Source organism: Varanus komodoensis, unplaced genomic scaffold (genome assembly GCF_004798865.1).
Source record: "Varanus komodoensis strain SLA01 unplaced genomic scaffold, ASM479886v1 scaffold17, whole genome shotgun sequence".
Taxonomy (NCBI): Eukaryota; Metazoa; Chordata; class Lepidosauria; order Squamata; family Varanidae; genus Varanus; species Varanus komodoensis.
Genome location: NW_025335505.1, coordinates 8532365 through 8560041, shown reverse-complemented (window position 1 = coordinate 8560041; position 27677 = coordinate 8532365). Strand labels below are relative to the sequence as shown.

At 44.0% G+C, this 27677-nt stretch overlaps 1 protein-coding gene across 1 annotated transcript in view; it reads right to left on the bottom strand.

The window, feature by feature from the left end:
* Nucleotides 1-634: 634 nt before the first annotated feature.
* Nucleotides 635-27677, bottom strand: part of ZCCHC2 (zinc finger CCHC-type containing 2) — a 64380-nt gene continuing 37337 nt past the window's right edge. Inside the window, exon 14 of the mRNA XM_044426492.1 lies at nt 635-711. Within this exon, the coding sequence (XP_044282427.1) occupies nt 647-711 (65 nt within the window). The 3' untranslated portion in view covers nt 635-646. The remainder of the gene's footprint in view (nt 712-27677) is intronic.

Sequence of the window (27677 nt, the reverse complement as noted above, 5' to 3'; positions counted from 1 at the left end):
CAGAGATGCTTGAATGATTTTGGTGATTTCTTTCATTCTGGCTAAAAGCGACCATGGGTAAAAGGCTGGTTGATGGAACATTTCTCATATTCATTGGCTGTAGCATCTGTATCAGTAGTACTAGTAGGAAGTTGGAGCTGGCCACTAAGGAATTTAGCTAAACTGTGCAAATTCTTAAGTGATAATATAAAATAATGCTTTTGCAAGTTACCTGCTGTTACCTGCTGTTCCATGTAACCATATTACTCTGCTGCAGGAAAAAAACCACTTTGCAACATTTAGAAAAATGAAACCATTCATTGTGGCACGAACATTAATGTGCCAGAGGCTACTTCACCAAACAAATGAACTGTTACTCTCTGTTGTCAGATTTATGCATATATGAGTATATTATAGAGGAGGAAAGAGCTTGAAACAGAGAGGACAAATAGCTATGAAACACAAAGAAACACCACCTGAGTTTAGAAGTATACAGAGTAAGTACACTGCCCATTTACAACACTGCTAATTAACTGTCAATAATAATCATTCTAGCTTTCCTATAATAATCAGTATTTGTGATCAGACAGGAAATCAATGTCTTGATTCAAGCCTAAACAAACAGAATTCAACTCTAGCCATCCTACCTGGGTTCTTCGATGAAAGTCTAGAGTTTTCTTCTAAAGTTCTTTTGTTGCAGAATGGTAACTTTTATTTCAGCAGAAGAGTGTCCTGGGGAATTTAAATGACAATATTTAGCACTTCATGCATTTGCTGAAGTCACCCTGTTCTATAAAACTTGATACTGCAGTTAAGATGCCAGAAGACCCTATACTGTTTTAAGCACCTTCATTATTTATTTATTGGGTTTTTTTACTGGGCCTGAATGTGTTCTTCTCCACAGATAATAGGAGGTAGGGGTGATTTGAAATGGGGCAGGGCTGCAACACAGAGGAAAGGCTTAAAATAAATCATTTCCTGTTCCCTATGCTTTCCTCCACCCCTAAGATCACTTCTCGTTTGGTCCTTGGCTTTGGTTCCATAAATTGGTTACCTAGCGAAGCAGGAAACACCAGGGCCAGTGCGAGAGATCGAAAAGATCTATGGCTCAGTCACCCAACCAAAAAAGCAAGCAAGCAAGTAAGCAAATGTTAATTCATACTTGTTCTAAAGACTGTGAGTGTATGTGTTAAAATGACCCTGTCTCCCAAGGCCACTACATTTGCAAAAAGCCATGTATGAACAGGGAAGCAGACAGCATTTGTTGCAAGGGAGAAAAAGACAAAGACACAACAGCTTCAGACAAAAAGACTGAAGGGGAGGCAGCAGGAGGTGAAGCACATGCGGGCTGATCCAGGGGGCCTGATGCCACAGAGACCCTCGGGGACCCTGGGGCTCTCTTTCAGCAAGCGCCCTGTGCAGCAGGGCAGTTGAGCAGATGGTCTCCTAGGGGGCTGGCCAGTCCTTCAGGTGCTCTACTTTCCAGGTTAGATGCATACAGGGAAAGCAGAGCTCCAGCCCTGTCTCCCTCACATGCATCCCTCTGTACACCAGGTGGGTGACAGTGAAAAGGATACCCTTCTGTCTTCACAGATATGCTTCCTGTGATCCCAGCTTCAGTCCTTGGCAGTTCCAGCTTTGGTTGGGAAAGGCTGTTGCATGAAGACCTGAATCGTAGCGGCCAGGCAGTGCCGAGACTGCACAGGGACCACATGCAAAAGAGTGGTGTAGGGAAGGAAATTATTTCAGCAAGTAAAGCCTGCATAAAAATCCAGACCCGAAATCTGCGATCCTGTCTTCTACTGAAGTCCCGTCCTCCCTCAGCCAGGCAGGCTTGCAGGCTGATTGTGTAACAGGCGGATCCATATGAACCACACATGTTGGTTAAGTTCATTTTTGTGCAGTCCAGTTGCCTGCCTGCAGTATTTGTCAAGGGTGCAATAAACAATAAAGGCAGCAAGCCAGCCACTCTAGCAGATGCACAGAAAAAGCATCACAAAGCATAGAAAGAAGGCACAGAACCAAATTATATAATACTTCACAAAAACAGTTTTGTTTTGTTTTGTTTTTTTAAGAATGAGCCTATTCACCTTCCTAATTTCTTTAATTAACAATGCGAACACGGAGATTTTGGCAAAGATGCATTTGTTAGAAACATGCAATTTTCTTCCTACTTCAGGCCACAAAACCCCATGAGTTAAAAGTTTATTGTGGAAGAAGTGCCTTAGGAGCAGCAGGAACTAAAGCAACTTCAGGAGATAAACCTCTGAGATTTAGACTGCAATTGTTAACAAGAGCTGTTTAACAGTAGTATGTCTTTGCTTGCAAAGTCATTCCTACTGGTCTTCAAATATTTTCCTCGCAGACCTGCTTTTCACTTATCTGCCATTTACAAAGATCCTCAGCATCAGCATGTTGTTTCGGGATTGCCAACTGACCGCCGAGGCGGGGCGCCTCTCACCAACCCAGCCTGTTCCTATGCCTTTAAGGATCTACAGAACTGCACCCGCGACACTTCCCGCATCATGGAGACCAGGGAACTTTATCAGTTGCTGTTGCTGGCAGGTCAAGCTACTGTTACAGGCCCGGGTGATTAAGGGACAAAAGAAGAAGTTGACTGTGTTAATCACCAGTTTATGTAAAGCCATTTAAGGTGATAACCAATATCCTGGTAACCCTGTACACATTTAACAAAAGGACAATGCTCAGATTACAAGGAGGGCAGCCCTGCTGCCTTTTGCTGCAGGGTGGCGAGATGAGTTGGCTAAAATTGCGGGAAGAGGGTAAGGCCGGAAGTATTAATGAAGGGCCCGCGACTTTCCCCATCACGCCAATTATTTAATCCCTGCCACTGATGATGCAACAAGGGCACCAACTTTTCCTTAGCTGCTGCAGGAGAAGAAATAGCAAACAATCCTGTGTTATTTCTACGTGTGTGGATTTTTTGCTCAGCTCGCCAGCCAGACAATTGCCTTGTTAGGTGTTCCCACTAGCCTTCCCAGCCTGGCCAGGTTTCCAGTAATTCCTGCACGCAAAATCCCCATTTCCTCCTTTTCTTACCTACATATGCAGCAGCCTCCTCCGGATTGGTCCAGAGCAGCGTGAGCTCAGTCCCTGCCTTTCCCCTCGTGAGTAGAGCTACCAATCTGCAGGGCTTCCCAGATGCTCCAGTCCCCACAGAGCTGTCCATCCGTTTATTTGTTTAAAGCTTTTATATACCATCCAACTACTGGAGGCTCAGGATGGTCGTACAGTAAAAGCAGCATAAAGTAAAATGAAGCACAGCATCCAAATAATTCCAATTAAATAAAACCCACATCTGGGGGAATATGCTGGGGGACTATGGCTCTGCGCCGTGGCAGCTATGCCATGGAGTTCCGCAGGGGTCCATTTTGTCCCCCTTGCTATTCAACATCTACATGAAACTGCTGGGAGAGGTCATCAGGAGGTTTGGGCTGCGGAATCATCACTATGCTGATGACACCCAGCTCTACCTCTCGTTTACATCTGCTCCAGGTGAGGCGGTGGCTGTACCGAACTGGTCTCTGGCCAAGGTAATGGGCTGGATGAGGGCCAATAAACTGAAGCTCAATCCAGACAAGACGGAGGTCCTGTTGGTGGGTGGTTCGGGCCTCGGGATGGGGGACTTGGGCCTTGTCCTAAATGGGGTTGCACTACCTCTGAGGGACAGGGTTCGCAGCTTTGGAGTGCTGCTCGACCCTGAGCTGTCTCTAGAAGCTCAGGTGACGGCGGTGGCGAGGAGCGCCTTCCTTCAGCTTTGGCTGATACATCAACTGCGTCCCTTCCTGGAGAACGACTGCCTGGCGACAGTGACACACGTGCTGGTAACTTCCCGATTAGATTTCTGCAACGCGCTCTACGTGGGGCTACCCTTGAAGACGGTCTGGATACTTCAATTGGTGCAGAATAGAGCTGCCAGGTTGCTGACAGGGACTGGGCATTGTTCTCATATAATCCCAGTCCTCCGTCAGCTCCACTGGCTCCCAATTGAAGTCCAGGCCCAATTCAAGGTGTTGGTTATGACCTATAAAGCCCTCAACGGCTTGGGTCCTGGGTATCTAAAGGAACGCTTGCGTCCATATATGCCCGGCCACCCCTTGAGATCAGCAACAGATGCCCTTCTCTGGGAACCCTCTGTGAATGATATTAGGAGGGTGAGTACCTGGAGGAGGGCTTTCTCTGTGGTGGCACCCCACCTATGGAATGCGCTCCCCAGAGAGGTCCGCCTGGCACCGTCGTTATTTGTTTTTCGGTGCCAGGCTAAGTCCTTTTTATTTAAAACTTATTTTAATTGTTAAATTATTGAATCAATTAGGATTTTAAAATTTTTAGCCAAGAATGCACAGGGGGTTTTTTAAACTTTTTTTTAAATTGTTATATTATTGTTATTTATGCATGTATTTATGTATTCTTTGTGAGCCGACCCAAGGCTTTGTTGCGATGGGGCGGCATAGAAATGTTTTAAATAAATAAATAAATAAATAAAATCTAATTGAACATTAAAATAATGGGAAAATAAAAAGGTTGTAGCTGGCACCAAAAGGAATAGAGTGACGACACCAGGCAAACTCCCCACAATTGGGGAGCCACCACAGAGAAGGCCCTTCTCTGGGTAGCCACCCTCCTAATCTCGTTCAAGGAGGGCTCCCAAAGAAGAACCTCCACCTCAGATCTTAAGGGGTGGGCAGGCACATTTTTACTTAATTAAAATAAACAGTTTTACCATAATTGCTGCCTCCTCCCTCTGATTTTTGTGCAGTTGCCCTGTTTCCAGAAGTAAATGGGGAGGCAGACATATCGCTCAGCCAATGGGAATAAGGTAATGCATCTGTTGCTAAGAGAGAGGAGTGCCATGGAGTTCAAAGGCTAGAACTGGCCATTTCCATGGCCACTCTTGCCAGAACAATGCTATTTCTGAACCAACAATGATAAAATGGTCATCCCAGTTCTGGATGACTAGAGAAACCACAGTGAAGCATGGAAGGCTTAGAACACACCACTGATTCTCTCTGTGGTTTCCGAAAAGTCCATCCAAGAACTCTGGAACTGGGTCCAGATGACACAACAGACACATGATGGTAAGATTTCTCCATGACTCCTTATGTTGTGCGACCCTGTCCTCTGAGTCAGTTTTAAATATCTGTCCTTGGTTGCAGAAACCTTATGGACAATAGATGCCTAATGCTGATTATTGCTTGACTTTTTCCTCTGTGTTGCCTTTCAAAACATGAATACTTTTCTCCACCAAGATTAGTACAATAATGGCAGATGGAAAGTTTGGCTTCCACCCATGCAGGTCAGAAAGAGAAGGGGAAGCTCTTTCTCTCTTCTTTTCCACCAGAAGGAGCAAAAAAGATAAAGGGTGCCATCAATAAGCACCCAAAAGAAATACAGTGAGATAGCTAACAGATATTTCATTTTGGCCTCATCATAAACAAGTAATTGTCCTTCAACATACCATTTCTGTTTGCTCTAAATTACAAACTGAACTATATTTTATTTGACAACTGCAATACTCTTGTCAACAGAGCCAATTATACTTTTTCATGATATCCCAAATTCCCATCCAGGCTAGTCTTGGCACATTCCAGTTCCATCCTGTGGCTAACCCATGATACAGATAAAAAGATGTTAACTGCTTTACTGGGCCAAATGTCCATTTAAAATGAACATATTCTTGCTCAAAGTGGTCAGCTGAGTACCCTCCAGGAAGCTCCCAAGCAATGTATGACAAAAATAACAATTTCTTGTTGATGTCTCACTGAAAGATATATTGCCCCTGAAAGCGGAGGCTCCATTTCTAACATATTCATTTAATTAAAGTAGAACTTTATGATACCAAATTTTGTGTTTCCTTAGTCACCATGCCTTAGTGAATTGATGTGAAACAAAAGAATGTATTTAGCCCTGATATAGCTTGCAGGATGCACAACAAAGCTAACTGGTACAAAGATTCTCCTTGTTGTGGTAGCACAATTTGAACTGGTTTTATATCGGCTTTTATTATACTGTACTGGTATATGTGAATTGGTATTAATTATTGTCATTTATTGTTGGGTCTCCTTTTGGTCCTATTGTTATTGTTTACGTTGACTGAATTTTATTGGTTGTATTGTTTTATGATTGGCGTACTGTTTTTAAACTGATTACAACAGCAATTGATTGTGGTTTTATTGTATAATATACTGTTTTAATAGGTTTTATTATATAACCATTCTGAGAGCTCTGTGCTAATGAAGGGGGTATAAAAGCCAAAATAATAAAATGAAATAATAAAAAATGACTGCATCACTGGGTGCATGAAGTTAAAGCACGCATTGTTCCTGAGCAATATGGGAGGGTTCTGCCTGTAAACATAGGTTCTAAATAATTTTAAATGAATGAATGACTAAATAAAATAGCCCCCCACTGCTCTTCTCTTATAGCGTCAGGATCACTGGGGAGGATGGATAAGATTCAAGCCCTCGCCCACCACTTTCCGATAAAAAGCCCGATCAGTTCTGAGCAAGCCCACCGCTGGACAGCACCATTGCCACTGCACTCTGTTCCTGCCCAACAGCCGCCGGAGCATTGGCCAGGGTGAATTTGGGCTGCCGCCTGTGAATGAAGGGACATTTTGCTTCCACGTATTTTTGCCATGGCTCCAATAGATAGAATCCTACTTGCATCCTGACTGCACAGTAAATACCTAGAAGATTTCCCTTTTCTTCCAGTTGAGTTTCACATTTAGCAGTAATGTGACAGATTCCAGCATGGGATTCCCTGTAACTCCACAGCAGGAAAAACTTTCACCTGTTAAAAGAGCAGGCAACCCAGAAGATGTTGCTAGAAAGTTGCATAACGTCAGGCGCCCAGTTGCAATGTTTTATTTTCCCTTTTTCTGTGTATAGGTGTTTCCGTTTTAAGGTGAAGCACCCTGCAGAAAAAGCTTCCCCTCGGGGGAGATTCCAAATACTTGAAACTAAAACACTCCAAGCGCTACAAGACAGCAAGGCTGTGACCAGCTAGAATGGAGGTGTCTGCCAAAAGAAAAATAGCAGATACCAAACCCTCTATTAAAGAAATGTTGTTGTATTGTTCAAACAGGTTTACTGGCCTCAACATGAATTGAAGAAAGCAACAGACTATGCAAATTCCAGTAAAGTGCCCCTGCTTCTGCTTTCAATCTTCACCTCTACTTTCTGTTAAAGTACAAATTAGAGGCATGGTTGAACTCTCCCCGCAAGGCTTTGTCTATGGCCTAAAAATGGAATGATCTGTATTGATTTTTCCTCCACACAATTTCTAATTCCATATATTTGCCTAATTCCTTGATAGTAAATCACCTGCTTTTTCCCATGACTGTATTCAGGGGCAAGAGTACAGCCTGTGGAAGGTCAGGGGGGTCAAAAGTGGCCCCATGACCCACCCCCCAAACATAACCACCCCTGCGGGCTAGAGAGCTCCCCACACTGGCAGTAGCACATGTTAAGCACAATTACTCTTTAGGACCTATATTGAGCTCCAGAATGTGAAACCTGCTCATGTAGTTCTCAGTGCTCTTTCCCACAGCCTACTAATTCCCCTCAGTGGGTCCCATCGAGCTAGAAGGGGCAGGGACATGACCTCAGGGCTTAGTACTCTGGGCAAGAGGAGAGAGGGGCAACAGTGCTAGGGTGTTCAGGTCTCTGAAAGGACTCTAGAGGACTGTCTCCTGTTTGAAGCCACCCTCTCTTTGAAGGGCTTTCTTGGCCAATCCCGTTTAAAGTTAATGAATCATAAGATCTGTAGCCATTCAGAGTCAACAGACAGGCACACACACCACAGCAACCTGGTGAGATTTGCTGCCTTTCTATTTAAATTTTAATTATTGCTAAATTTGCACTGGGATACATACATGCTGTGCAATTAACATTTTCAAACTGTATGCAGATTTGCACCAGATGTGCACGTCTTTTTCATTCATAAGTGGCCATCCTAGCTGGGGAAAAGAGGGACATTTTCACACTCATAATGTACAGGTGGGATGAGGTGGAGGGTGTGAGAACAGGTTGCCCTAAAGCAGTGAGGGCGAACCTTTTAGAGACCAAGTGCCCAAACTGCAACCCAAAACCCATGTATTTATCGCAAAGTGCCAACACTGCAATACAACCTGAAAACTGAGGTTTTAGTTTAGAAAATACAACTCACAATCAGTCCTAGCAAATATCTATATATCCTTGGCAGTGCACTGACCGGCCATGCAAAAGCTCGGACAAGTCAAGACTACCCCTTTCCGAGCATGCGCATGGCCCCTGTGTGTGCTGTTATCCGATGCTCTGCTTCTGGGGCGATGCTGGGGCAACTTGGCTTGCATGCCGACAGAGAGGGCTCTGCATGCCCGCCGTGGCACATGTGCCATAGGTTCCCCACCACTGCCCTACGGGTACTTGTCAGGGAGGGCAGGGAAGCATATGAGCAAGTGATCTTGGGGCCCATTGCTCAGCCTCTTACTCCTTAGGTGAACTCTTCCTAAAGCTCCAGGTGGTCCATCTACTACCTTGCAGCCCAACAGCCGCAGGCACCAAACATGATGAGAGCAAGAAAGTGGCTGATTTAGTAGAGCAGTAGATTTTTACAGCAAGCTAACATTGGGCTAGAATGCCACAATTTTGCATTGCAGCATTTCTTGCTGGTTAGGGAATAGAGTTAACAGCATCACAGCTGTTATAGATTATAAGAGATGACTTGTAATACACACACACACACCTGTGTCTCTGTGTGTATTTTATATCTGTCAAAATAAACGCAGTAGCCTTTATTATGAATTCCTGACATGGCAGTGACACACACACGTTTTACTGAGAATTGTTAAACTGGGTTTGCTATATTCGTTCTCTTCCTGCCATGTAGGTTCTGACATGCATGTCCATGATTTCCTTTCCTAAAAAACCTTTCCCCATCCTGTGACGGTGTACGCAAGAAACTGGCAAGCACTCAGAAACATGTACTCAACCAGCTTCTGCAAGTGAGTGGCTCCCAGATATGTTGGACCACAACTCCCATTATCCCCATCCAGTCCAGTGGTTTGGTGCCCTGCACTAGCAGTGTTGTTGACACTATCTAAGAAAGGCAGTGCTGCATTGTGCTTAGAGTGTTACACTGGGACTTGGGAGATGCAAGTTCTAGTCCTCACTCAGAGATGAAACTCACTCATTGACTTTGGGCCAGTCACAGACTCTCAGCTTAGCCTACCTCATAGGGTTGTTGTTGTTGTTGTTGTTGTGAGGTTGAAATGGAGAGGAGGAAGACCTTGTAAGCTGCCTTTCTTAGATATCTAAGAAAGGCAGTGCTGCATTGTGCTTAGAGTGTTACACTGGGACTTGGGAGATGCAAGTTCTAGTCCTCACTCAGAGATGAAACTCACTCATTGACTTTGGGCCAGTCACAGACTCTCAGCTTAGCCTACCTCATAGGGTTGTTGTTGTTGTTGTTGTTGTGAGGTTGAAATGGAGAGGAGGAAGACCTTGTAAGCTGCCTTGGGGTTCTTGCAAGAGGAAGAAAGATGGGGCGTAAATATAATGTAGTAGCAGTAATAATAATTGCCACCCCCTTGGAATGTTCTGTTCCCTCTGAGTTTAGCTGCAGTTTCCACAATAGCTGGGAAAGAGATAAACCTTTGCAGCAACAACATATAGTGTTGCTCTATCGCTGTTGGGATACAAAATATCTTGGGGTCTCCAGGTCTTGAATGCACATTGAAACCCCAGTAACTTTACAAAAGACCTCCTCCTGATAGAGATGAAAACTGCTAGGATGCTAACACAGCTGTCTATAAGGTTGCTCCCTCAACACCTGCTGTTCAGAATGCACCACCACATCACAGCTGTGGAGCTTACTGGAGTATTCGCTCACTCTGCATGCGTGTGTGTTTACAAACACGAACTTGATGGCTCCCCAATTCAGCAATGGGGATCTGTGAGGAAGGTGAGCACTTTTTAACCTGCCGCCTCCTCCCTGGACTGCCTAAACAGCCTTCCGATGTGTTGGGCGTTATAAACCCTCCTCCAGGTTACTGCTTGACTGGGGCCTACATGTTTATTTCAAACAATAAAAAATCCCTGCCTGCAGCACCCTTAATTTGCCTGCTGTGAAGCAAGCAGCCCTGGAATTTGCTGTGAAAACGGTAGCAATTAAGACCTTTGCCCTCAGCTCCGGAAGGGATGGGCTGAAAGATCAGCTCGGATCAGCATTTTCTATGCAGCAGCACCACCTTGTTCCAACAGTGCCAAAAGGAACCCTCAAGGTAGCGATCTAAAATAAGTAACACCAAATTAGGCAATTCGCTAAGGTGTAGAATCCACTAATTTGACACAGGTTTTCCCCCAAAAGTTAACAAATGAACCACAAAAATGTCAGTCATGTATTTAACATGACCTCCTTTCTCTAGCGGCTGCATTATCAAAGTTGCTGTAACTTGAAAAGAGAAATAGATAGACAGGTAGACAAAATTGCCCCATCTTTATATCAGGGTTGATTCTTTCTAAACTTTGATCTTTTTAAATCAGCTGTTTTTAAAAGACAGATAATGACTTTATCCAATAGAATGTCATAGGTTCAAAGGTTCTTTTTTCCATGATGTAGTCAAAACATTAAAAAAGAAAAGACAATAGCATAGATTAGAACTAAAACAATGAACCACATCAGTTCAAAGTATGCATTACACACAAATGCAGGTAACAAATTCAACACGTCCCCCTCCTGAAGTGTCACTAGAACAAATAAGATGTGGGGAGAGGGAGGACTTAATGGGTGTATATTTTGCAGCAAAATAAAAATAATAAGGCTTGCCAGCAAGAACTTGGCAGGATTATCTGGGCAACTTCTTCCTCCTTCTCTTTCTCCTCCTATATTTTTATTTTATACTGATAATTTTAATTTTGTATTTGTAAATCAATGTATTTTTTGTATTTTTATATTTAATGGTAATTTATTATGTACTATTGTATTTCAATGTATTTTATCATGTTGTAAGCCGCCCCGAGGTTTCGGCAAGGGGCGGCATAGAAATGTTATAATAATAATAATAATAATAATTATTATTATTATTATCTGATCTGGGATATCCAAGGTGGGTAGACATGGAGGCCTAGGAGAACTAGTTTGTTTTTAATTTGAAAGAAACAAGAGGGCCACTATTTGAAACCATGTTCAAAACTGTTGTGATTCAAATCAGTGACAGAGGTTTAGCTTAAAATCAATGTAATGACAACCTAGTATATGACTGAATCTTGAGTTGTTGCTGTTATATACAAACTCTGAACTGTGGTTTAAATATGGGTTGTAAAGTATGAACAATTCAGAGTTCACCCAACATCAACCCATGGATTTGCATGTAACAACAACAACCCATGCTTCAACAACAACCCTACAAAGCAATGGCAACCCATACTGAACCTATATTCTGGGTTGTCATTATCTTGTCGCCTTCAGGCATCTTTCTAATACTGAAAGGAGCCCTTTGTGAGTCACCGCTATTAATAATGTAATTCTCACTATCAACTGTCCTTTTGAGGCATTGGCTAAAAGTAGCAGTAGGGGCAGGTCATGGGGGGTCTGAAATCACCCTGATTTTTGCAGAAAGGTCTGAAGGGCTTCTACATATGTTTGGGTGAACACGCTTAGAAAGGCCTGTATGATCAGGAAACCTCATCAAGCACACAGGTCAGGGTGGAGTGAATATGGACTCTCCGGTGGAACAAGTGTAGGTACTCCTGAACGGTATCTCCATTTTTAGTTTTTCTGCCTAATATACATGGGGGACGCATGCACATACACACTCAAAGATAGGAGAGTAGGGAAATTATCAGCGGAATCAGGGAGAAAATTTCATATGATAGTTGTAATGTTAAATGGATGTAAAACAGCACAGTGACCATTCGCAAAGTCGTTATTTGTTTTTCGGCGCCAGGCGAAGACCTTTTTATTCAAATGTCATTTTAATTGTTAATAGTATTTATTCATTTTATTCTTTGGCCAGGGCGACTTAATTTATACTGTTAATTTATATTATTCTATGGAAGTTTATTTATGGATGTGAGCCACCCCGAGGCTTCAGCGAGTGGGGCGGCATAGAAGTCTCCTAAATAAATAAATAAATAAATGACTGACTGACTGACTGATTGAGAGACAGACAGAGTATCTTTCCCCTCTGCCCGCTTTCTGATAATTCTACCCCTTTCCACAACTAGCAATCATGGCTAACCTCTACCCATTATAAAAGTTTACAAAGTTTCTCCTATGGCTTAGTTACCGAAAGTAAGAGCTTTAAGCTAAACATGCTGGTAAGCCTCCCCTCTCACTTTTGCCTTTGGCCTCACCAGCCACTCAAATGGAGTCCCCAAAATTTTACCCAAAATGGAATTTAGCACAGAGTCACAATACACAGTATTACATATGAAGCAGGCTTTAGTTGGGTCTGAAATTATTCTAGTTGGTCAGATACAAGCTGTTAACATTTGTCCAGCTCACTTCTCCATTTTCAGTACAACACTGCCTTGATTTGTGTGAGAGCCCATTTCCTTGCTCATGAGCTACTTGGTAAGCCCAGAGGCCAAGTGCTTTCCAGACTGCATCCTTCACTGGTAACTCATGGTAGTCTTTTTGGACAGCTGTCACAGTACACAAGTCAATGGTGAGACCAGCTAGTGTTTTAATTTTCCACAATGTCTCCCATATAAGACCACTCCAGGGCATTTGAGGAAATTAAAATGGCAGCCAGACCCAGTTGCTCAGTGGTAACTAGAGATGCTTGGAGACCTTTTTTTCTTGGATAGAGTCCAGGGCAGAGAGGATCAGCCCTGATGCCCTGGCTTAGAAGGCCTTCATGACGTGGCCAATGGCCACACTCTATTCTGGTCACACGGAAGCACTATGGATGGTGGTCACATTTGCAAGCCAGGCCGGCCATTTGAGAGGAGGAGGCAAAACAGCAAAGTGTGCTCTCCCCTAGACAAAGCAGGTATGCTCCAGAGCAGACTACACCATGCTGACATCTGTGGCCAAAAGCGCCACATATTCCTCTCCTTGGGAGAAAAGAATGCAATGAGAACAACAAAGGTGAGTAAGAGTTTGCTGTTCCTTCAAGGTACCCCAAATTGGCTGCCTGGGGTAGCTGCCTCACTCTGCTTGGTGGTGAGGTCGTCTCTATTTTCTTGCACCTTCTTATTTGTTGTCTGATGGTGTCACACACTATGGAGATAATTCAGGGCTGGATCTACTGTATATATGCAGCAGCAGCTGCTGCTGCTGCTGCTGCAGGTGGTATAGTCCTGACCTGGTAGACTGTTACATCTCAGGGTGCTCGTAACTTCAGGGGTAGAGAACACATATTCTTCTGGACTGCTGGCCTACCATCTTCCCACTGTACCTCAGCACTGTCTACACTGGCTAGGGTTTCTGGGAGTTATAGGGCAAAACATCTGGCAAGCCACGAGTTGCCCACCACTTCCAATGCAGAGGAATACTATTCCAGATACTTTACCATTGGAAAAAAAACCAAATACACAAAATTCCTTTAAGTAGAATATGGGGAGAGCCTCATCTCCCTGTTTTCTAGCTTTCTAATTGGAATACTGGAGCAGAAGGGGAATCATGAGGGATGTTTTTAAGAAAATGCAATTCTGAGTCTGCAGCGTTACAGGCTATTCTTTCACCTCAAGCCTCTACCCACACACCTGACATTGTTGCTGGGTAGACCTCAAGGCTAAACTAGCCATTACCCAGAGAAGAAATGCACAACATTAGTCTGAGCCTCCAGAGTTTCTGGAAGGACAATCGGAAAAATGCTAGGAAGGAGTCTTTGCTGCCACCTAAAGGGCCAAAGCAGACCTTACACACAGTCACAGGTAACATTACCCTTAACAGCTTTTTGAGAGAGAGAGAGAGAGAGAGAGAGAGAGAGAGAGAGAGAGAGAGAGAAGATAATACTTCTGAAGGAACCACTAAGACTGAAGGAATGGGAGTGGATGCCTTTTCCCCAGCTGCCATTTCCCCGCTCAAACTCACCCATGCCTTTTCTGCTGCTGAGGAGGCATTTGGAGTGGAGAGTGCTCCCTGGTGAACGGCCTCGTTGCAGGGGACCTGACACTGGAGAAGCAGAAGGATGGTTCTGTCCCTCTCGGGAAGAGTTCGCCGTTTGCAGGGCCTTCATCCACAGTTGGCCTTGAGCCAATTGGCCCAGTGCTTCACTTCCAGTGCTTACCACACTAAGCCAAATGCAGTTCCAGCTCTAAGACTGTATCTTATATTAGTTGAAACTGATTTCAAAAAACTATGTGCCTCGAAACAAGTTCAACAATTGCATTAAACATTTGTTGTGTGTAAAATATGTGTTGTATTTCCTAAATATGATTTCAAAACATATTAAAGTTTTTCAATTATAAATAAATTAAAGTAACAAAAGTACCTTATATACTCTGTAATGTATTTACTTGAATTAATTGTACCTTTTGAGTTTTGAATGAAAATATATATGCATTGGCTGTTCACCTTGTTATTCCATTCCCTTTAAATTGTATTATTGGGATAGTTATTTACAGTTACAATGTATAAATCTGAAATAACAGCAATGATAATGATTAGAAGCTTTTTGCTAATATGAAGGGTACAATTTATGGAAAAGGGCTGCCAAGGGGGATTCAAGTGAAAAATGATTGGGGACCACTGCTTTAGGCAAAGAAAATGGGGAGAATGAGAGAAAAGAATGCCATGCACTTAAGCGGAAGAGAGTGAAGGAATTCCTGATCTAAGTGCAATGGTGGTCCAAAGGGAACTGAGGGCTTGGGCAGGAGCATCTCCCCACGCTTCCTGGGATCAGGAGGGAGGGGGCTCCTGCGCAACTATAGAAGCTTCCCAGCCATCGGATCTGTGTAGATGCAAAGCATGTAATGCGATGATGCAGAAATACCACCAAGAACTGCAAAGAGCTTGATAAGCAGGCATTACCTGGCAGTGACCCATCCAACTACGCTGTGGGGCTGTTCCCTCAGCCACCCTGAGGCACCTGCTGTCTTGGGCGCCTCTTCAACCATCACAGTGTTCTAGCATGCTGGTCCTCCTGCGTTTAAGAACTCCAGCATGGCGTCTGCTTTTTCCTGTCAATCCAGCTCCTAACCCAGTTCCCTTTTTTCTGCTTTAGTTGTGTCCTTGAGATGTAAGCCTCAGAACAGGGATGGCATTCTTTAAAATGTAAGCCATTCTGAGTGGGTTTTGGCCTTGAAGAGCAGGATGAAAAAGAGCTTTAAATACATATTGTTATCATCCATATTACAGATGGGAATGCGCTGGACTCCATGAGAACAGAATACTTAGAATTACCTAGCATGTTCACAGCAAGAGTTCAGTTCTAGGCCCACTTAGAGAGAAACAAATCCCATGACTTTCAGCATGGCTGGCTATGGAGTGTGGGGAGTTTTAGGACTTCTTTTTCTGTCTAAACATGGATAGAATTGCCCCCTGCCTCTTTCATCATGAATCCAACTGATGTAGAGGTACTTTTAACCAAAGAAAAAAGAAAAAAAAGAACCGCCCCCGGTCTGCTAAACCATATTATGAATCCATTTTTCCCCTCCAAAGGAAACAGGAGGTGTCAGACTGAAATGAAAAGAGTCACTATATATCTATTTTCAGTTATTGACAAGATTCAATTCAATCAGACATAGTCATGATTAGATGTTCATTTAAACAAAAATGTGCTTCAGTATACACAGTTTTGTTCAAATGAACATCTAATCATGACTGTGTCATGACATTCTGACATTCAGTATTCCTATTTATTTATTCCTATTTATAGGACACTCCATATTGGTCTTCAGGTGGGTCAAGAGACTGAGAGAGGGAGAGAGAGAAAAATAGCACATACCAAAAAAGAAAGAGGAGAGGAAAGGAGACAAGGCATTAAAATGTCTGATAAGATCAGGAACGCATCCAAGAAAACAGAGCAGAGAATAAACATCAGCACAGCTAAAGTACAGTTAAAAGCAACATGTCCCTTCTTTTTGTTTTCTGTAAATGTAGTGTAGTTGACATTGATCAGGCAAAGTGAAACCTTCTGTGTACTGGAAAGTTCAGCATGCTCTGTTTTGTAAAAAATTAACCTGTGTTTTGTGGCTTAATTTCACTGGGTGATAACCTGCCGTGGATATGTTCACATGTCACTCTGAAGGAGCACATTCATGAGTAACATGTGAGTGCACACAGCTTGCACAAGTGAGAAAACCAACCACAACGCGGCATTCATCATTGCTTCTTGCCCTTACATATTTTTAACCACAGCACTTAACCATAGTTCCACCTACTGTAACTTTGGTTAATTGCCCCAAAGCAAGCTAGCATCATATACAGAAAGCACCAAAGTCATATTTGTGAAATGTTATCCTCAGCTGGAAGCTATCTTAGCACAGGCCAGGAGGCAGGAGGAGAAACTATGCAGAGATAGGTTCATCCTATTATTCTGCAAATGCATTCAAGAGCCAGTAAAAAGAGAAAGATACAATAAGAATGGATGGAACCCACTTCCAATGTGTGAGGAATTGAGAAGACAATGTGATCACCACACATGAGCATTTATCCAGTGAGAGACAATTACTGACTGCAGTGAACTAGCTACTTCCAGTACTGGTTTAGTCCAAGTCTTCTAGTGCAAAATATAGTGATGGATTCTGATTCAGCCTCTCCTCCCTGGAATGTTTGGTAAGTCTGGCCCTTCTGGTAACATCCAGAGCAGGCCCAATGCCTGATCTCATCAGATCCCTGGCCAAAAAGCCAGTGGGATCTCATCCAGTTGGCTCTTTAGGTGGGAAGTCAGCCAGGGACAACTTGGCTTCTTCCCATGAAGGCCAAGACAGAAGAAGTTGCAGTCCAGCCTGGAAGGTTACTTCATTGCATTTCTTTTTCAGTAGTTTTAAAATACTGTTGTGAAATTCAAAAGTAGGTTTGTTTGAGATTGATGACTCGAAGCCACCTGGAGATCCTGAGAATGGACTCCAAAGCGTGAGTCTCAGAGGCCATCACCTGGCTGAGACAGACCCAACAGCTTGAGGAGAGAGGAAACTTTCAACATGTATCTTGATTTCCAACGCACTGTAATGCTACATGTCCAGGGAGGTTTTTCAAAACTATGAATGCTAGCCAGTGCTATTTCTACATAGAGTAGACCCATTGAAATGAATAAGACCCAACTTGTTATGTACTAACAAGCCATCTTTGACCTATAGCAACTCTACACATGAAAGCCTTCCAAAATGTCCTTTCCTTAGCAGCCCTGCTCAGCTCTTGTAAAGTCAAGGCTGTGACTTTACAAGAGTTGAAACTTAATTTAATCACAACTCATTTAAGTTCCATTCATTTTAATGTATGCTGTGTGCTCTACATACAGCTAACATTGGATATTACCTTTTGCTTAACACATTTTATAAGATTTTTCAAGTTTTCACATTTCAGTGATGAATGTTTTAGTGCAAACAAAAAGAAAAAGAAAAGAGGGAGAACGTCTGGTAAGTAGGCCAAATCATTAGAGTTCCTCTGCCTCAAAAGGACAGATAAGTCATGTTTTATTGATACCTGAGGTAAAAAGTAAAGTAAAAACTGGGTAACCTCAGTTTTCTTCTTTTTTATCCATAAGTCTGATGCAGCTTTTAAACAGCTTTATGTCATTCTCATTCCAGCATGACTTCTACACTTCTGCAACAGTATTTAGCTTGACAAAGTTCTTGACCAGTGACATGGAAAAGAGAAGGTGCCCCTAGAATAACCCGAATTGGCCACAGTGGTGCTGTTCGCAGCAATCCCAGCTATGAAGCTGTGGCGCATGGGGATCTTTGTGGACACCACTTGGAATATGCAGCTCTGCTTGGGAGTTGTTCTGCTGCATAAACCCAAGGAGTCTAGGATATGCAAGGGTGAAACATAATCCGTGGTCTGTTTCAGGATTATGCAAGGGTTGTTTAAGTTACCTTTGCCTGCTGCTCAAGCAGCACACAAAGCTAGGGACCCTGCATCTCTTTCTGCAAAGAGAAAAGCCAAAAGGCTGGTGCATTGGGCCTGATGCCACTGAGGAAGAACCATATAGTCACATTTAAAATCCAATAAAGAGAATACTAGATGTATTAAGGTATATCTGTAAGTTTGAAGATTAAATGTAAATGATCAAGATGGACAACCTGAGTGCAGAGGCCACAAGGATGAGCCTGCTTTATACCTGGCAGTCTGAAACCTGATGGCAAGTGGGAGACCTGAGGTCAGGTGTGAATGCACGACACATGCTGAGCGATGCTATCAGTTTTATTACTGTGTTTTTCATCCCAAGACACAATAACACATGCTTAAAAGGAAGAGAAATTGCTTCAGTTCACATTTGTTGCAGCCTCATCAGGCTTCAGGGTGCTCAGAAATAAAGGAAAGAAATCTGTGTGTGTCTTCTAGAAGCACCAGTGGCAAGCAGCCTGCAGGCAGCAGCCATAATTACATCATCATGTTACATTTATTGATTTTTACACTTCAGCTATTTAAGAAAAGAGCTGCTTATTTTGCTGCCTGTCTACAATCCGGAGACAAATGAGCAAATTTAGTCCCATAGAAGCACACATGCATCCAGCAGCTGTCTAACCTTCCTCTTGAGAAGAGAGAGACCCAGGTCACTGAATTCCAGTGCAGTGGACAAGCCACCAAACTGATTTCCCCAGGTCCCCTTGCTGGCACAGCTCACCATGTTGCCCAAGCCTGCGGGGAGAGGGGAGGTTTGAGGGTTGCTGCCCCCAAACAACGCATGGGCAACCTCAAACCAGCCATTCCACCTGGGATCAGATCACATTGGAAGATGTGCTGGTCAGGGTAACCAGGGAATCCAGCCAGTATGCAGATGGCACGGGCAACAGGAGAAACAAGCCAACCTGGAACCAGCAATTGTGGGAACCAACCCAGAGGGTCTGTATAGACATCTACTTGCCAGGTGGCAGTTTACCACAGTCCCTGCAAAGTCACACCATATGCTAGTCACCTTATTGTCCTGCTAAGTTGTGGGGAGAACCTTACCTTTCTCTAGAAATGCAGGGAAGCTAATCAGGTCCAGCAGATCACAACTCTCCAGCCACCATGTTTACACCTTAAGTTCCTTAATGCTGCCAGATATTATTTGTCTGCTGTCATTGAGCATTGAAAGGGAGGCTCTACATTGCATTTCATATGGAACTACATGCTCCAAAAGATAAAGCAAACCTAACCCAGGGGCCAGGATCCTGTATTCTGGATATAGTAACTTGGTTTCTCCCAGACAGCTTCTTTAAGCAGTAGCTTCCTCTTTGTCCTTATAAAAGGCAGTTTTAATACCTGAAATTAGTTACTTCTTGTCCATCCACATCCAGAATTAATCCTGAGTTAGATAGTTTTCCCCCATGGGACCAGAGGAGACTTCAATCACTGGTTTACTTACTTCAGTGAAAACAGCTGCTTGCTCTCACTCTCTTTCTTTCTCTGACACCACATTTAAAAAAAATATAGGACCAGTAGCCCCTTAAGAACAAAGGGGCAAGAAGGAAGCGATTTATTAAAGGGACAGATGCTCTGAAAGGCCGCAAGAATGCAATGTCTAGCCACACTGAACTAATTAGTATTAGAAATATATCTTAAGATTAGAACAAACTCAAAAAAGAATTCTTTAGTGATGCTGTCATCTGGGTTCTCTGTAAAAGCAAAGTGAACTAAATTTGTCCTCTAGCCTCAGGTTTAATGTGCAAGACTTTCTTTTTAATGGCTCTCAGGTGAATAGACAAACTAGCTCTGCTATTTAATTGCCACTGCAGTGAAGTGCTGGAGAAGCATTTGCCTTAAAGACATACCTGTAAATTGGTACAGATTCTCCTCTGTCACAAAGAGATACCTACAAAGCAATCTGGTCTTGCTTTCAATAAGCAGATTCCCTGGAATGGTTACACTGACAAAGTACGTGCCAGGAGTCGAGAGAGAGTTGGATAAATGTGCCATTGCTTCCACCTTAGCTACAGCTTACTGGGGTCAGGTGCGTGTGATCTGCGGTCCAGAGAACCACCATAACACACACAGTGCAATGGCGGTGCTATGCTAAGCACATCTGGACTGCATAAACTGTGTGGATGGGAGGGGATCCAAGAGCCATAATGAGAGCTTCTCTGAGCTTGCTGGAGGGGCAGAGCACCAATAGAGCTGCAATGTCACACTGATTTATGACACAAAGGTGCCTGCCGAACTGGGCAGATTGACGGAAATAATAGAATACTTTTGGCATGTGCAAACAGAATCTAAGGAGAAAGTATACTCCTCTCCTTTTGAATTGTTGCTTTCTTTCATAGGCAAATATATGTGGATTTAAATAACCCATTGAAACTCATCCCTGATTTCTGGCAGAGGTTTCTTTCCCATCTCCTGTAATACCTTTCTTCATCCTTCTCTAATCTAGTGCCCATTAGCTGTTTCAAACTTCCATCATCCCCAAACATTGGTCATGCTTTCAGGGGCTGATGGGCATTGTAGTGCATCTGGAGGATGACACATTGTGGAAGGCTGCCTTAGCAAGATAGGAAGAGTGGCAGAAGCTGTTTTAAACTCGCTTTCTTCAGTATAACCAGTCACCAGGAGATTAAATATTCTATCAGAACAGGCATAATTTTTTCCTTCTAAAAGACTGGGTGTCGTCTTACTAGCATGCCTGGCTGCAAAGACTGGTACAGGGCAGACAGCTGAGTAAACTTTATCACAGCAGGATGCAGAGGCAAGGAGGCTTTGGGTAGCCATGTCTCGTGTTCCTGATACACGATAAAAGTTTGCTCCTTTTTCCATCCGAGATACAGGAAGGTGTGTCATAATGCCAAACAACCCTGAGGCTTTTTGCCTTGCTCTTCACTATCTCGAAGGCCATGCTCTGCCCAAGGTGCCTGGAGGAATTCCCTTGTGATGCGCCCGTTCCTCTTGCCTGTATATTGTTGTGCGCTGGGCTGAATTGGTACAATTCTTCCAGGTGCAAGAATCTTCGCCTAGATGGCCTTGGAGCCCCATTCTACTCAGTGAGTGTGTGTGTGTGTGTGTGGGGGGGGGTTGCAGACTCCAACGATGCTGGACCACATTCTCATCCTCACCACACTGCATTTCTATTCCACTTTCTTTCCTCTGGGGAGGAACCCAAGGTGGGTTACACAACTCCACTTTGTCCTCACTACAACAATCCTGTGAGGTAGGTTGAGCTGAGCGTCTGTGCCTGGCCCAAAGTCACCAGCAAGTTTCATGGGTGGAGGTGGGGGAGGAGGGACAACTAGAAACCAGACCTCCTGGTATCCAGTCCAGCATTATTTTTTGTTTTATTAATTTAACTTGGTTTTTATATGCCATCCAATACTAAAGTCTCTGGATGGCTTACATTATACCCACCTCACTACATTGTCCTGAATTAGTATGTTGCATTTGCAAGTTGTCCAATATTTACCTTCTCTCTCAATTCTGGTAGTCACTGTCTTGGATTAAGAAAGTTGTTCACAGCCTCATGTCTTGAAAAATCAGAAACATGGGCATGGATCCTAACTAAGCATCTTTGAGTGGTAGTTGGCCTTCTACCAAGATCTGGGACAGGACCAAGATCCAGTGGAGACTACCAGTAAAAGCCAAGTGGCTCATTCTCTCCTCCCGCTGTAGGCCTAACCACACTGCAGAGGGTTCCCACCCCTGCAGAGAAAAAGGTCAGGGTGCTAGGAAGCTGCAGGGTGAGGGGAGAATCCATGGAAGCCACTTCCTCTGGTTTGCTGATAGCAGCGCATGAACAAAAGATCCACTCCAGCAATGCTTCTACTGCTGAGAGGAAACTGAGGATCACAATTTCATAGAAGCCACAGTTTAAAAAGTTCTAAGGCTGTTGGAAGCTTGAGCACCGTCCAGGCAAGACCTGCCTAGAGGGAATCAGCTGTGCTGCTTGACTTGCCTGCTGTGGAAGTGCAGCAAAGGGAAATGCTCCGGTGGCCGAATTTCTGCATGCTGCACACTTGCCAAGCGCACTGCCTCCAGTGGAGCAGACTACAGGCGAGCAGAAACCTTACACACACTCCAGCTTACCATTTTGAGCTTGTGTGCTGCTTTACTGACAGGAAACTAGGGAGCTGCCTGATACGTTGGTCTGTCTACTTTAAAATTGTCCACACTGACTGGAGTTGCTGAGGAACAGGGCTGGGCCCATGTGCATGCAATGGCAACAACAGAGCTGAAACGCCTTTTCAAGAAAACGCTGGGAAAGTTCATGCCTCTCTTTTTGAGATGAGTGGTGTCTTGTGTGTTATGCCTTATCCCACTGCGCCTTGCCATCAATTCTGGTTTTGCAAAGATCTTCTACCTCTGATTCCTGCCACTGCCTCCATCCCCAGCTCCACAATGCAACTCAAAAGAAACGCCGTCCCAGATCATCGGACAGCTGTTGATGCCTCGCCATTCTTTTGTCCCTCAGAACTCGTGGCGGGTCTTTGTATCAAAGGCACTGCCAGCTGTAAAAATAATGTTTCAGCAGAGATGAAACAATTTCTGGGGAATATGCAAACATCCAAACAAACAAAACCAGGTTTGTGCAGAACACAAGAGAAGCCTATTTCTGAATGTGCAGATATCAAGGGACTTTTTTCGCCCTTTCAAGCACTGAGGAACGTGCTTGACTCGTTGGGTCAAAGGGAAGCAACACACGCACAACTACAGAGCTACGCAGTATTTGGGTACATATTCATGGGTGCCACTGAAGCAAGATGCCTTAGCAAGTTCAAAAGGAAAGCTGGGTTTGATTTTGAAATAAAAATGAGAACTGAGGAAGATCAGTTACTAGAGACAAGTAACAGTCCTGTGAAGGTTAGGTTTGAAAGGGACACTACACATTCTACACAAGGTAAAATACATGTTTCAAAGTTAAACACCAGCACTGAATATCAAGACTGAAAGATGAGATGCAAATCATGGTTTTAGGGGAGTCATCTCACTCTCAACTTCCCCACACCAACTTAAACTTCTTCAGCCTTCGCCTAGAATCCAAGGGTCAAAGCTCAATACAAGAAGGTCAATGCAACAAAACTATCACTTTGGGCATGCTCTATCTTTGCCTTTCCTTTTGGTCACCTCCTCATCCAACTGGCTCTGGAAACAGGAGGGTGCTTTTCTTCCCCTAAACCTTTCCACAAGTTCTTGGTCGGGTCCACAGCATCTCTGTTTCTGACAAGGGATGATTCACCCTTGTGTATTCCTCACTTGGGATTTATCAGCTTCAGTGAAAAGTGACTCAGTATTTATTATACCTGAGGTGACATGCAAACTTGAACAGCACCATGTGATCTGATGCTGTTTCCACACATGACCCCCCACATCTTCTCAAGTTTTCATTAAAGGTCATTCAAAAGTGATCTGGAACAGGAAATGATTAAGTGCATGCATTTCTATGCCAGGACTATCTAAGTACAGATACTTATATTGTACAAACATGTTAATATGCTTCTTAGTGAATAGAGATCAATGGTAGTGCTTCAGCTTATGAAAACTGGAAGGAAAAGGAGCAATATTTATTCAAAGCTTCGTGCTACCTAACTTGTACAAAGTCCTGAGCAAAATATGACCACCACAATTAATGGCTTAGCAACTGTAGGATATCAAGCAGTGTACAAATACTTCAAGGGCACAATCCTATGGCCTCCTGACAGTGTTTGGGGAGCCATAGGAGAAGAAAGTCCCAGCTCTAAATTTGGAAAAACACCTTGAGGTTGCTAGCATAGTTCTTACTTGGGCTTAGAAGATCATTTGAAGAGCTGACATGAGGAGGAAGTGGTGTTCTGAGGGCAGGGAGGGGATAAACAAAACATACATGGCTGAAATCAGCTGTCAAAATGTCTTGGAGAGTGAGGGGAGCCTGGAGACAATCCTTGCTTTCATGCAGAATTCCTCCCACCTTCCACTGAATGCCTGTAATCCTCTGCTTTTGGGGGGTTCTAGGCAACCACATTGGATGGTGCCCTAAAGAAATGAAACGAACGCTATAGCCATTTATGTACGCAATGATGTTTTCTGCAAGCAAAGCAATAAAATTTCATGTAAGATAATGTATCTCCCACTCCCTTTCAACAGGAAATGCTATAAAGACTCTGCTGAGCATCCCATGCCAACAGTGTTGGGAAAATATGATCAGGCTGTACTAACGAAACTTACTGTAATCATCAGCAATTTAAGCAGCATGTCAGTTCTTAATTTTAGTGAGGGAAGAAGAGGGGCGAGTGGTGCTTTCAGGCTTTGACTGGAAGCACCATCCCCTGAATGCCTCTGGAGATTCAGACACTCTCATGGACCAAAAAGTTCAGCTGTACAGACCACAGCTGAGTCCCATTTTTTAATGCTGGCATTAGAGCAGGGGTGCTCAAACTTTTTCAACAGGGGGCCAGTTGAAAAGTGCCGGTGCTGGGCGTGGGCCGGAAAGGTGGTGCTGGTGGTGTGCGCGGGCCGGCGAGGGGGTGGGGGCAGGGCACACGGGCAGCAGGTGCACTGAGGCGAGGGCGGGCGCACACAGTGAGGGGAGGCGAAGCGAGGGCGGGGCGCAGCAAGGTGCGCATGTGTGACGAGGCAAGGAGGGGGTGGGCGTGCACGGTGAGGCAGCGGCATGCATGCATGCGAGACCGTGGCTTGCTCGCTTGGAGATCGTTTTCCCCAAACGAGTCCAAAATGATCTCCATGCGAGCAAGCTGCCACCTCCCCGCGCACAGGGAGAGGAGGGCAGCAGGTGCGGGCACGGTGAGTCCAGAACCCCTGAGGTGGGCCAGATAAATGGGCCTGCGGGCCGTAGTTTGAGGACCCATGTATTAAAGGAACATGCTATTATCTTATTACTCGTAGAACTTTTATCACTGAACTATTGATCCATGGGAAAAGGTGTAGTTTACTCTGCTTATTAAAAGGGAGATTCCAGCCAACTTTCAGCATGACTCATTATTCCTTATACAGGATTCAGTGCTGCCTGCCAGTAGGATAAAATTATGTAGAGGTTGTACAGTCTTTCCTCCACAGTGCGATGATTTGGCTAAAGACGGCCCCAGTAACAGCTCATTCTCCCTAAATAGTACAGCTCTCCTTTCTTCCATGCAGTTTCATATGCGCCTGGATACCGCAGCCAAAACTTTACATTATGCCATTGACTTATCGGTCCATTGGGTGCAGCCAAAAGAACAAGCTGTAATTTGATCACTGCCAGGCCCACACATCAGTCTAGTAAAATGTGTGGAGCTTCTCCAGCTGGTTACATCTGACCCTCGCATCTGGGTCACTCGTTAGAATGAGTCTTCCATGCTGTTCTGTTACTGCCGAGCACCCTAAGTAGGGATGCCACCAAGCCTTGGAATTGGTTTCGATGTTGGATCCATTAGGTGTGTAATTTCCAAATGCCTAATGAGTCTGAACCTTGATCTAATGAATTTTTGTAATTCAGACTGAATTACAATTTTTAAAATTCAAATTGAAAAGTTAATAAAGTCTGCTTCTACGTTGTCTGATATAACTCTTCCATTTATGTTGGTTACTGTAATCCTTCCCCTTTTCAAGGAAATGTGAATGAGCATACATATCAAATTTTATTTCTATCCTTTCTTCCACCCTTTTCCTCATATTACTCAACAATAGCAAATGCAGCATATGTGAAAACAGCCTGCCCAGAAATGTGCGTGGAAACACAAGACATCATGATGTAATAATGGCTTTTTTCCCTTGCCAAACTTGTACATGTTAGATTCCCCAGATGATTTGGTTATCTGCATGGGAAAGAATTTGTAACATGTACAACATCTCAGACAAAGAATTTCTATCCAAACTTGTGATATTACTTAAATTACAATTTCTGCTAACACACACACATGTTGTAGGATTCAAAGCAAGTACTATTGCATAGAAAAAATGAAGTACTAATAGAGACATTCAGAAAGGTGGAATACTGAGCATGAAAGATGTATTTCACAGAGTGGTTGAAAAATTGGTTACATCTGACAAAAATAGCTTCTTGGTTAGTCTAGTGTTATTTCCCCTTGCCCCAGTGCTTTAATAAAAAAGGAATGGCCTTCCATGATGAGTGTCCTGCATAGAGGAATCAAGTAACCCTTATCCTGCTAGTGTCATAGCAGCATTAGGGCAGTTGCTGGGAGTGCAGAGGGACAGGCAGAGAAGTCCTTTCCCAGCTCCTCCTTTCAGGCCCAGCCAGTACTCTGGACAATATTACCACCAGGAAGACTTGCACCCCTCCCACATCTTACCCTTTAACACCAAGCCCTGTGTCAGGAAAAGGGCACAATACATTCCAGGTCCCTTACCCCACACACTGGTGAGAAATGGCTGTATATTTCAGAAAATCTTATATGTATTTACTTACTTCAAATCAGTACCAATGGTACTTCTGTAAAAAAAAACCCCAGTGTCACTCTTTATACTTTTATCTGAAACATTATTTAATATGTTTTCTAACTGCTAATGGTCAGAAAATTCTTAGCATTATATTAACTAACAGCACAGTGGAGTATTGCTACTACAGTGCTAGCTTGGCTCACGAATGCCTCAGTTCACGACGAAATTGTGAACAGAAATTTCATAAAAATTTTGCAGAAGGTTGCGAACTCCACATCGGGTGCCGATCGCGAGTGTGCCCGCCTTCCCTGCACGGGTGTGATTGCGGTCGTGCTGGGGGGGGGGAGTGGGGAAATGGCCGCGTTCATGCTGGGAGATGGCCATGATTGTGCTCATGTTCCCTGCCCAAGCGCGCCCATGCCCGCCTCCCCTGGCGCGACCGTGCCCATCTCCCCCTACCCCCCCCTGCACGATCGCTGGGGGTGGGGAGATGGCCGCGATTTTTGTTGTTCTTTGTCACTTTGCTTCAAATTTTTGTGAGTAAAAAAAATTAATTGCAGAACATATTAACCTTATTTACATTGACCCTTATGGGGAAATTTGACTTGGCTCACAACCAATTTGGGTCACGACCAGAGTCCTGGAACGGGTTAAGCTCGTGAGCCAAGGTACCACTGTATCTAGCTTGCTCTTCTCTGGAGCAAGCATAGTGCAGGCCTTGTCTTGTGCATGCTCAAAGTGCCATTCACAGATTGGGCTCGCTTTCAAACAAGTGGGCACAGGACTGCAGCCTCAGTCACTCAAGAGTGCAGTTCACTCTCCTAGGTTTTAACACTGAGAAGCAGATTCAGCTGAAGCAGTCATCTCATTTAATGTTAATGGATCAGTACTGACTTGACAAAGCATTTGAGTTTGTACTTGGGGAATAAATGCAGTCACAAGATCAAAAGCAAACTATGGTCAGACACCTTTGCCTCCCTCTCCAGGTGCTAAATTGCCTTGCAACTATTATATTAAGGCAAATGCAGCATTTGGCCCTGCTGGCTTAGCTCAAGGAGTCTCCCCTTTGTGAGGAAACTCTTGCCTCCTTACCAGCCTCAGTCATTTTCAATGAAACAAGAAAGCAAGTTTAGCTCTTATTCTGCTTCTGGTGCCCCCATCCCAGAAAGTCGCAAGTGAGCATTGCTGGGTGAAGTTGCCTTGTTGCAGAGCAGCTAGGGAGAAGAGCAAGCGCAGGAGGCAGTCTTCCTGCAGCTACCTCTGCTTGCATGGAAACATCCCCGTCAGACTCAGTGAGCAGGGAA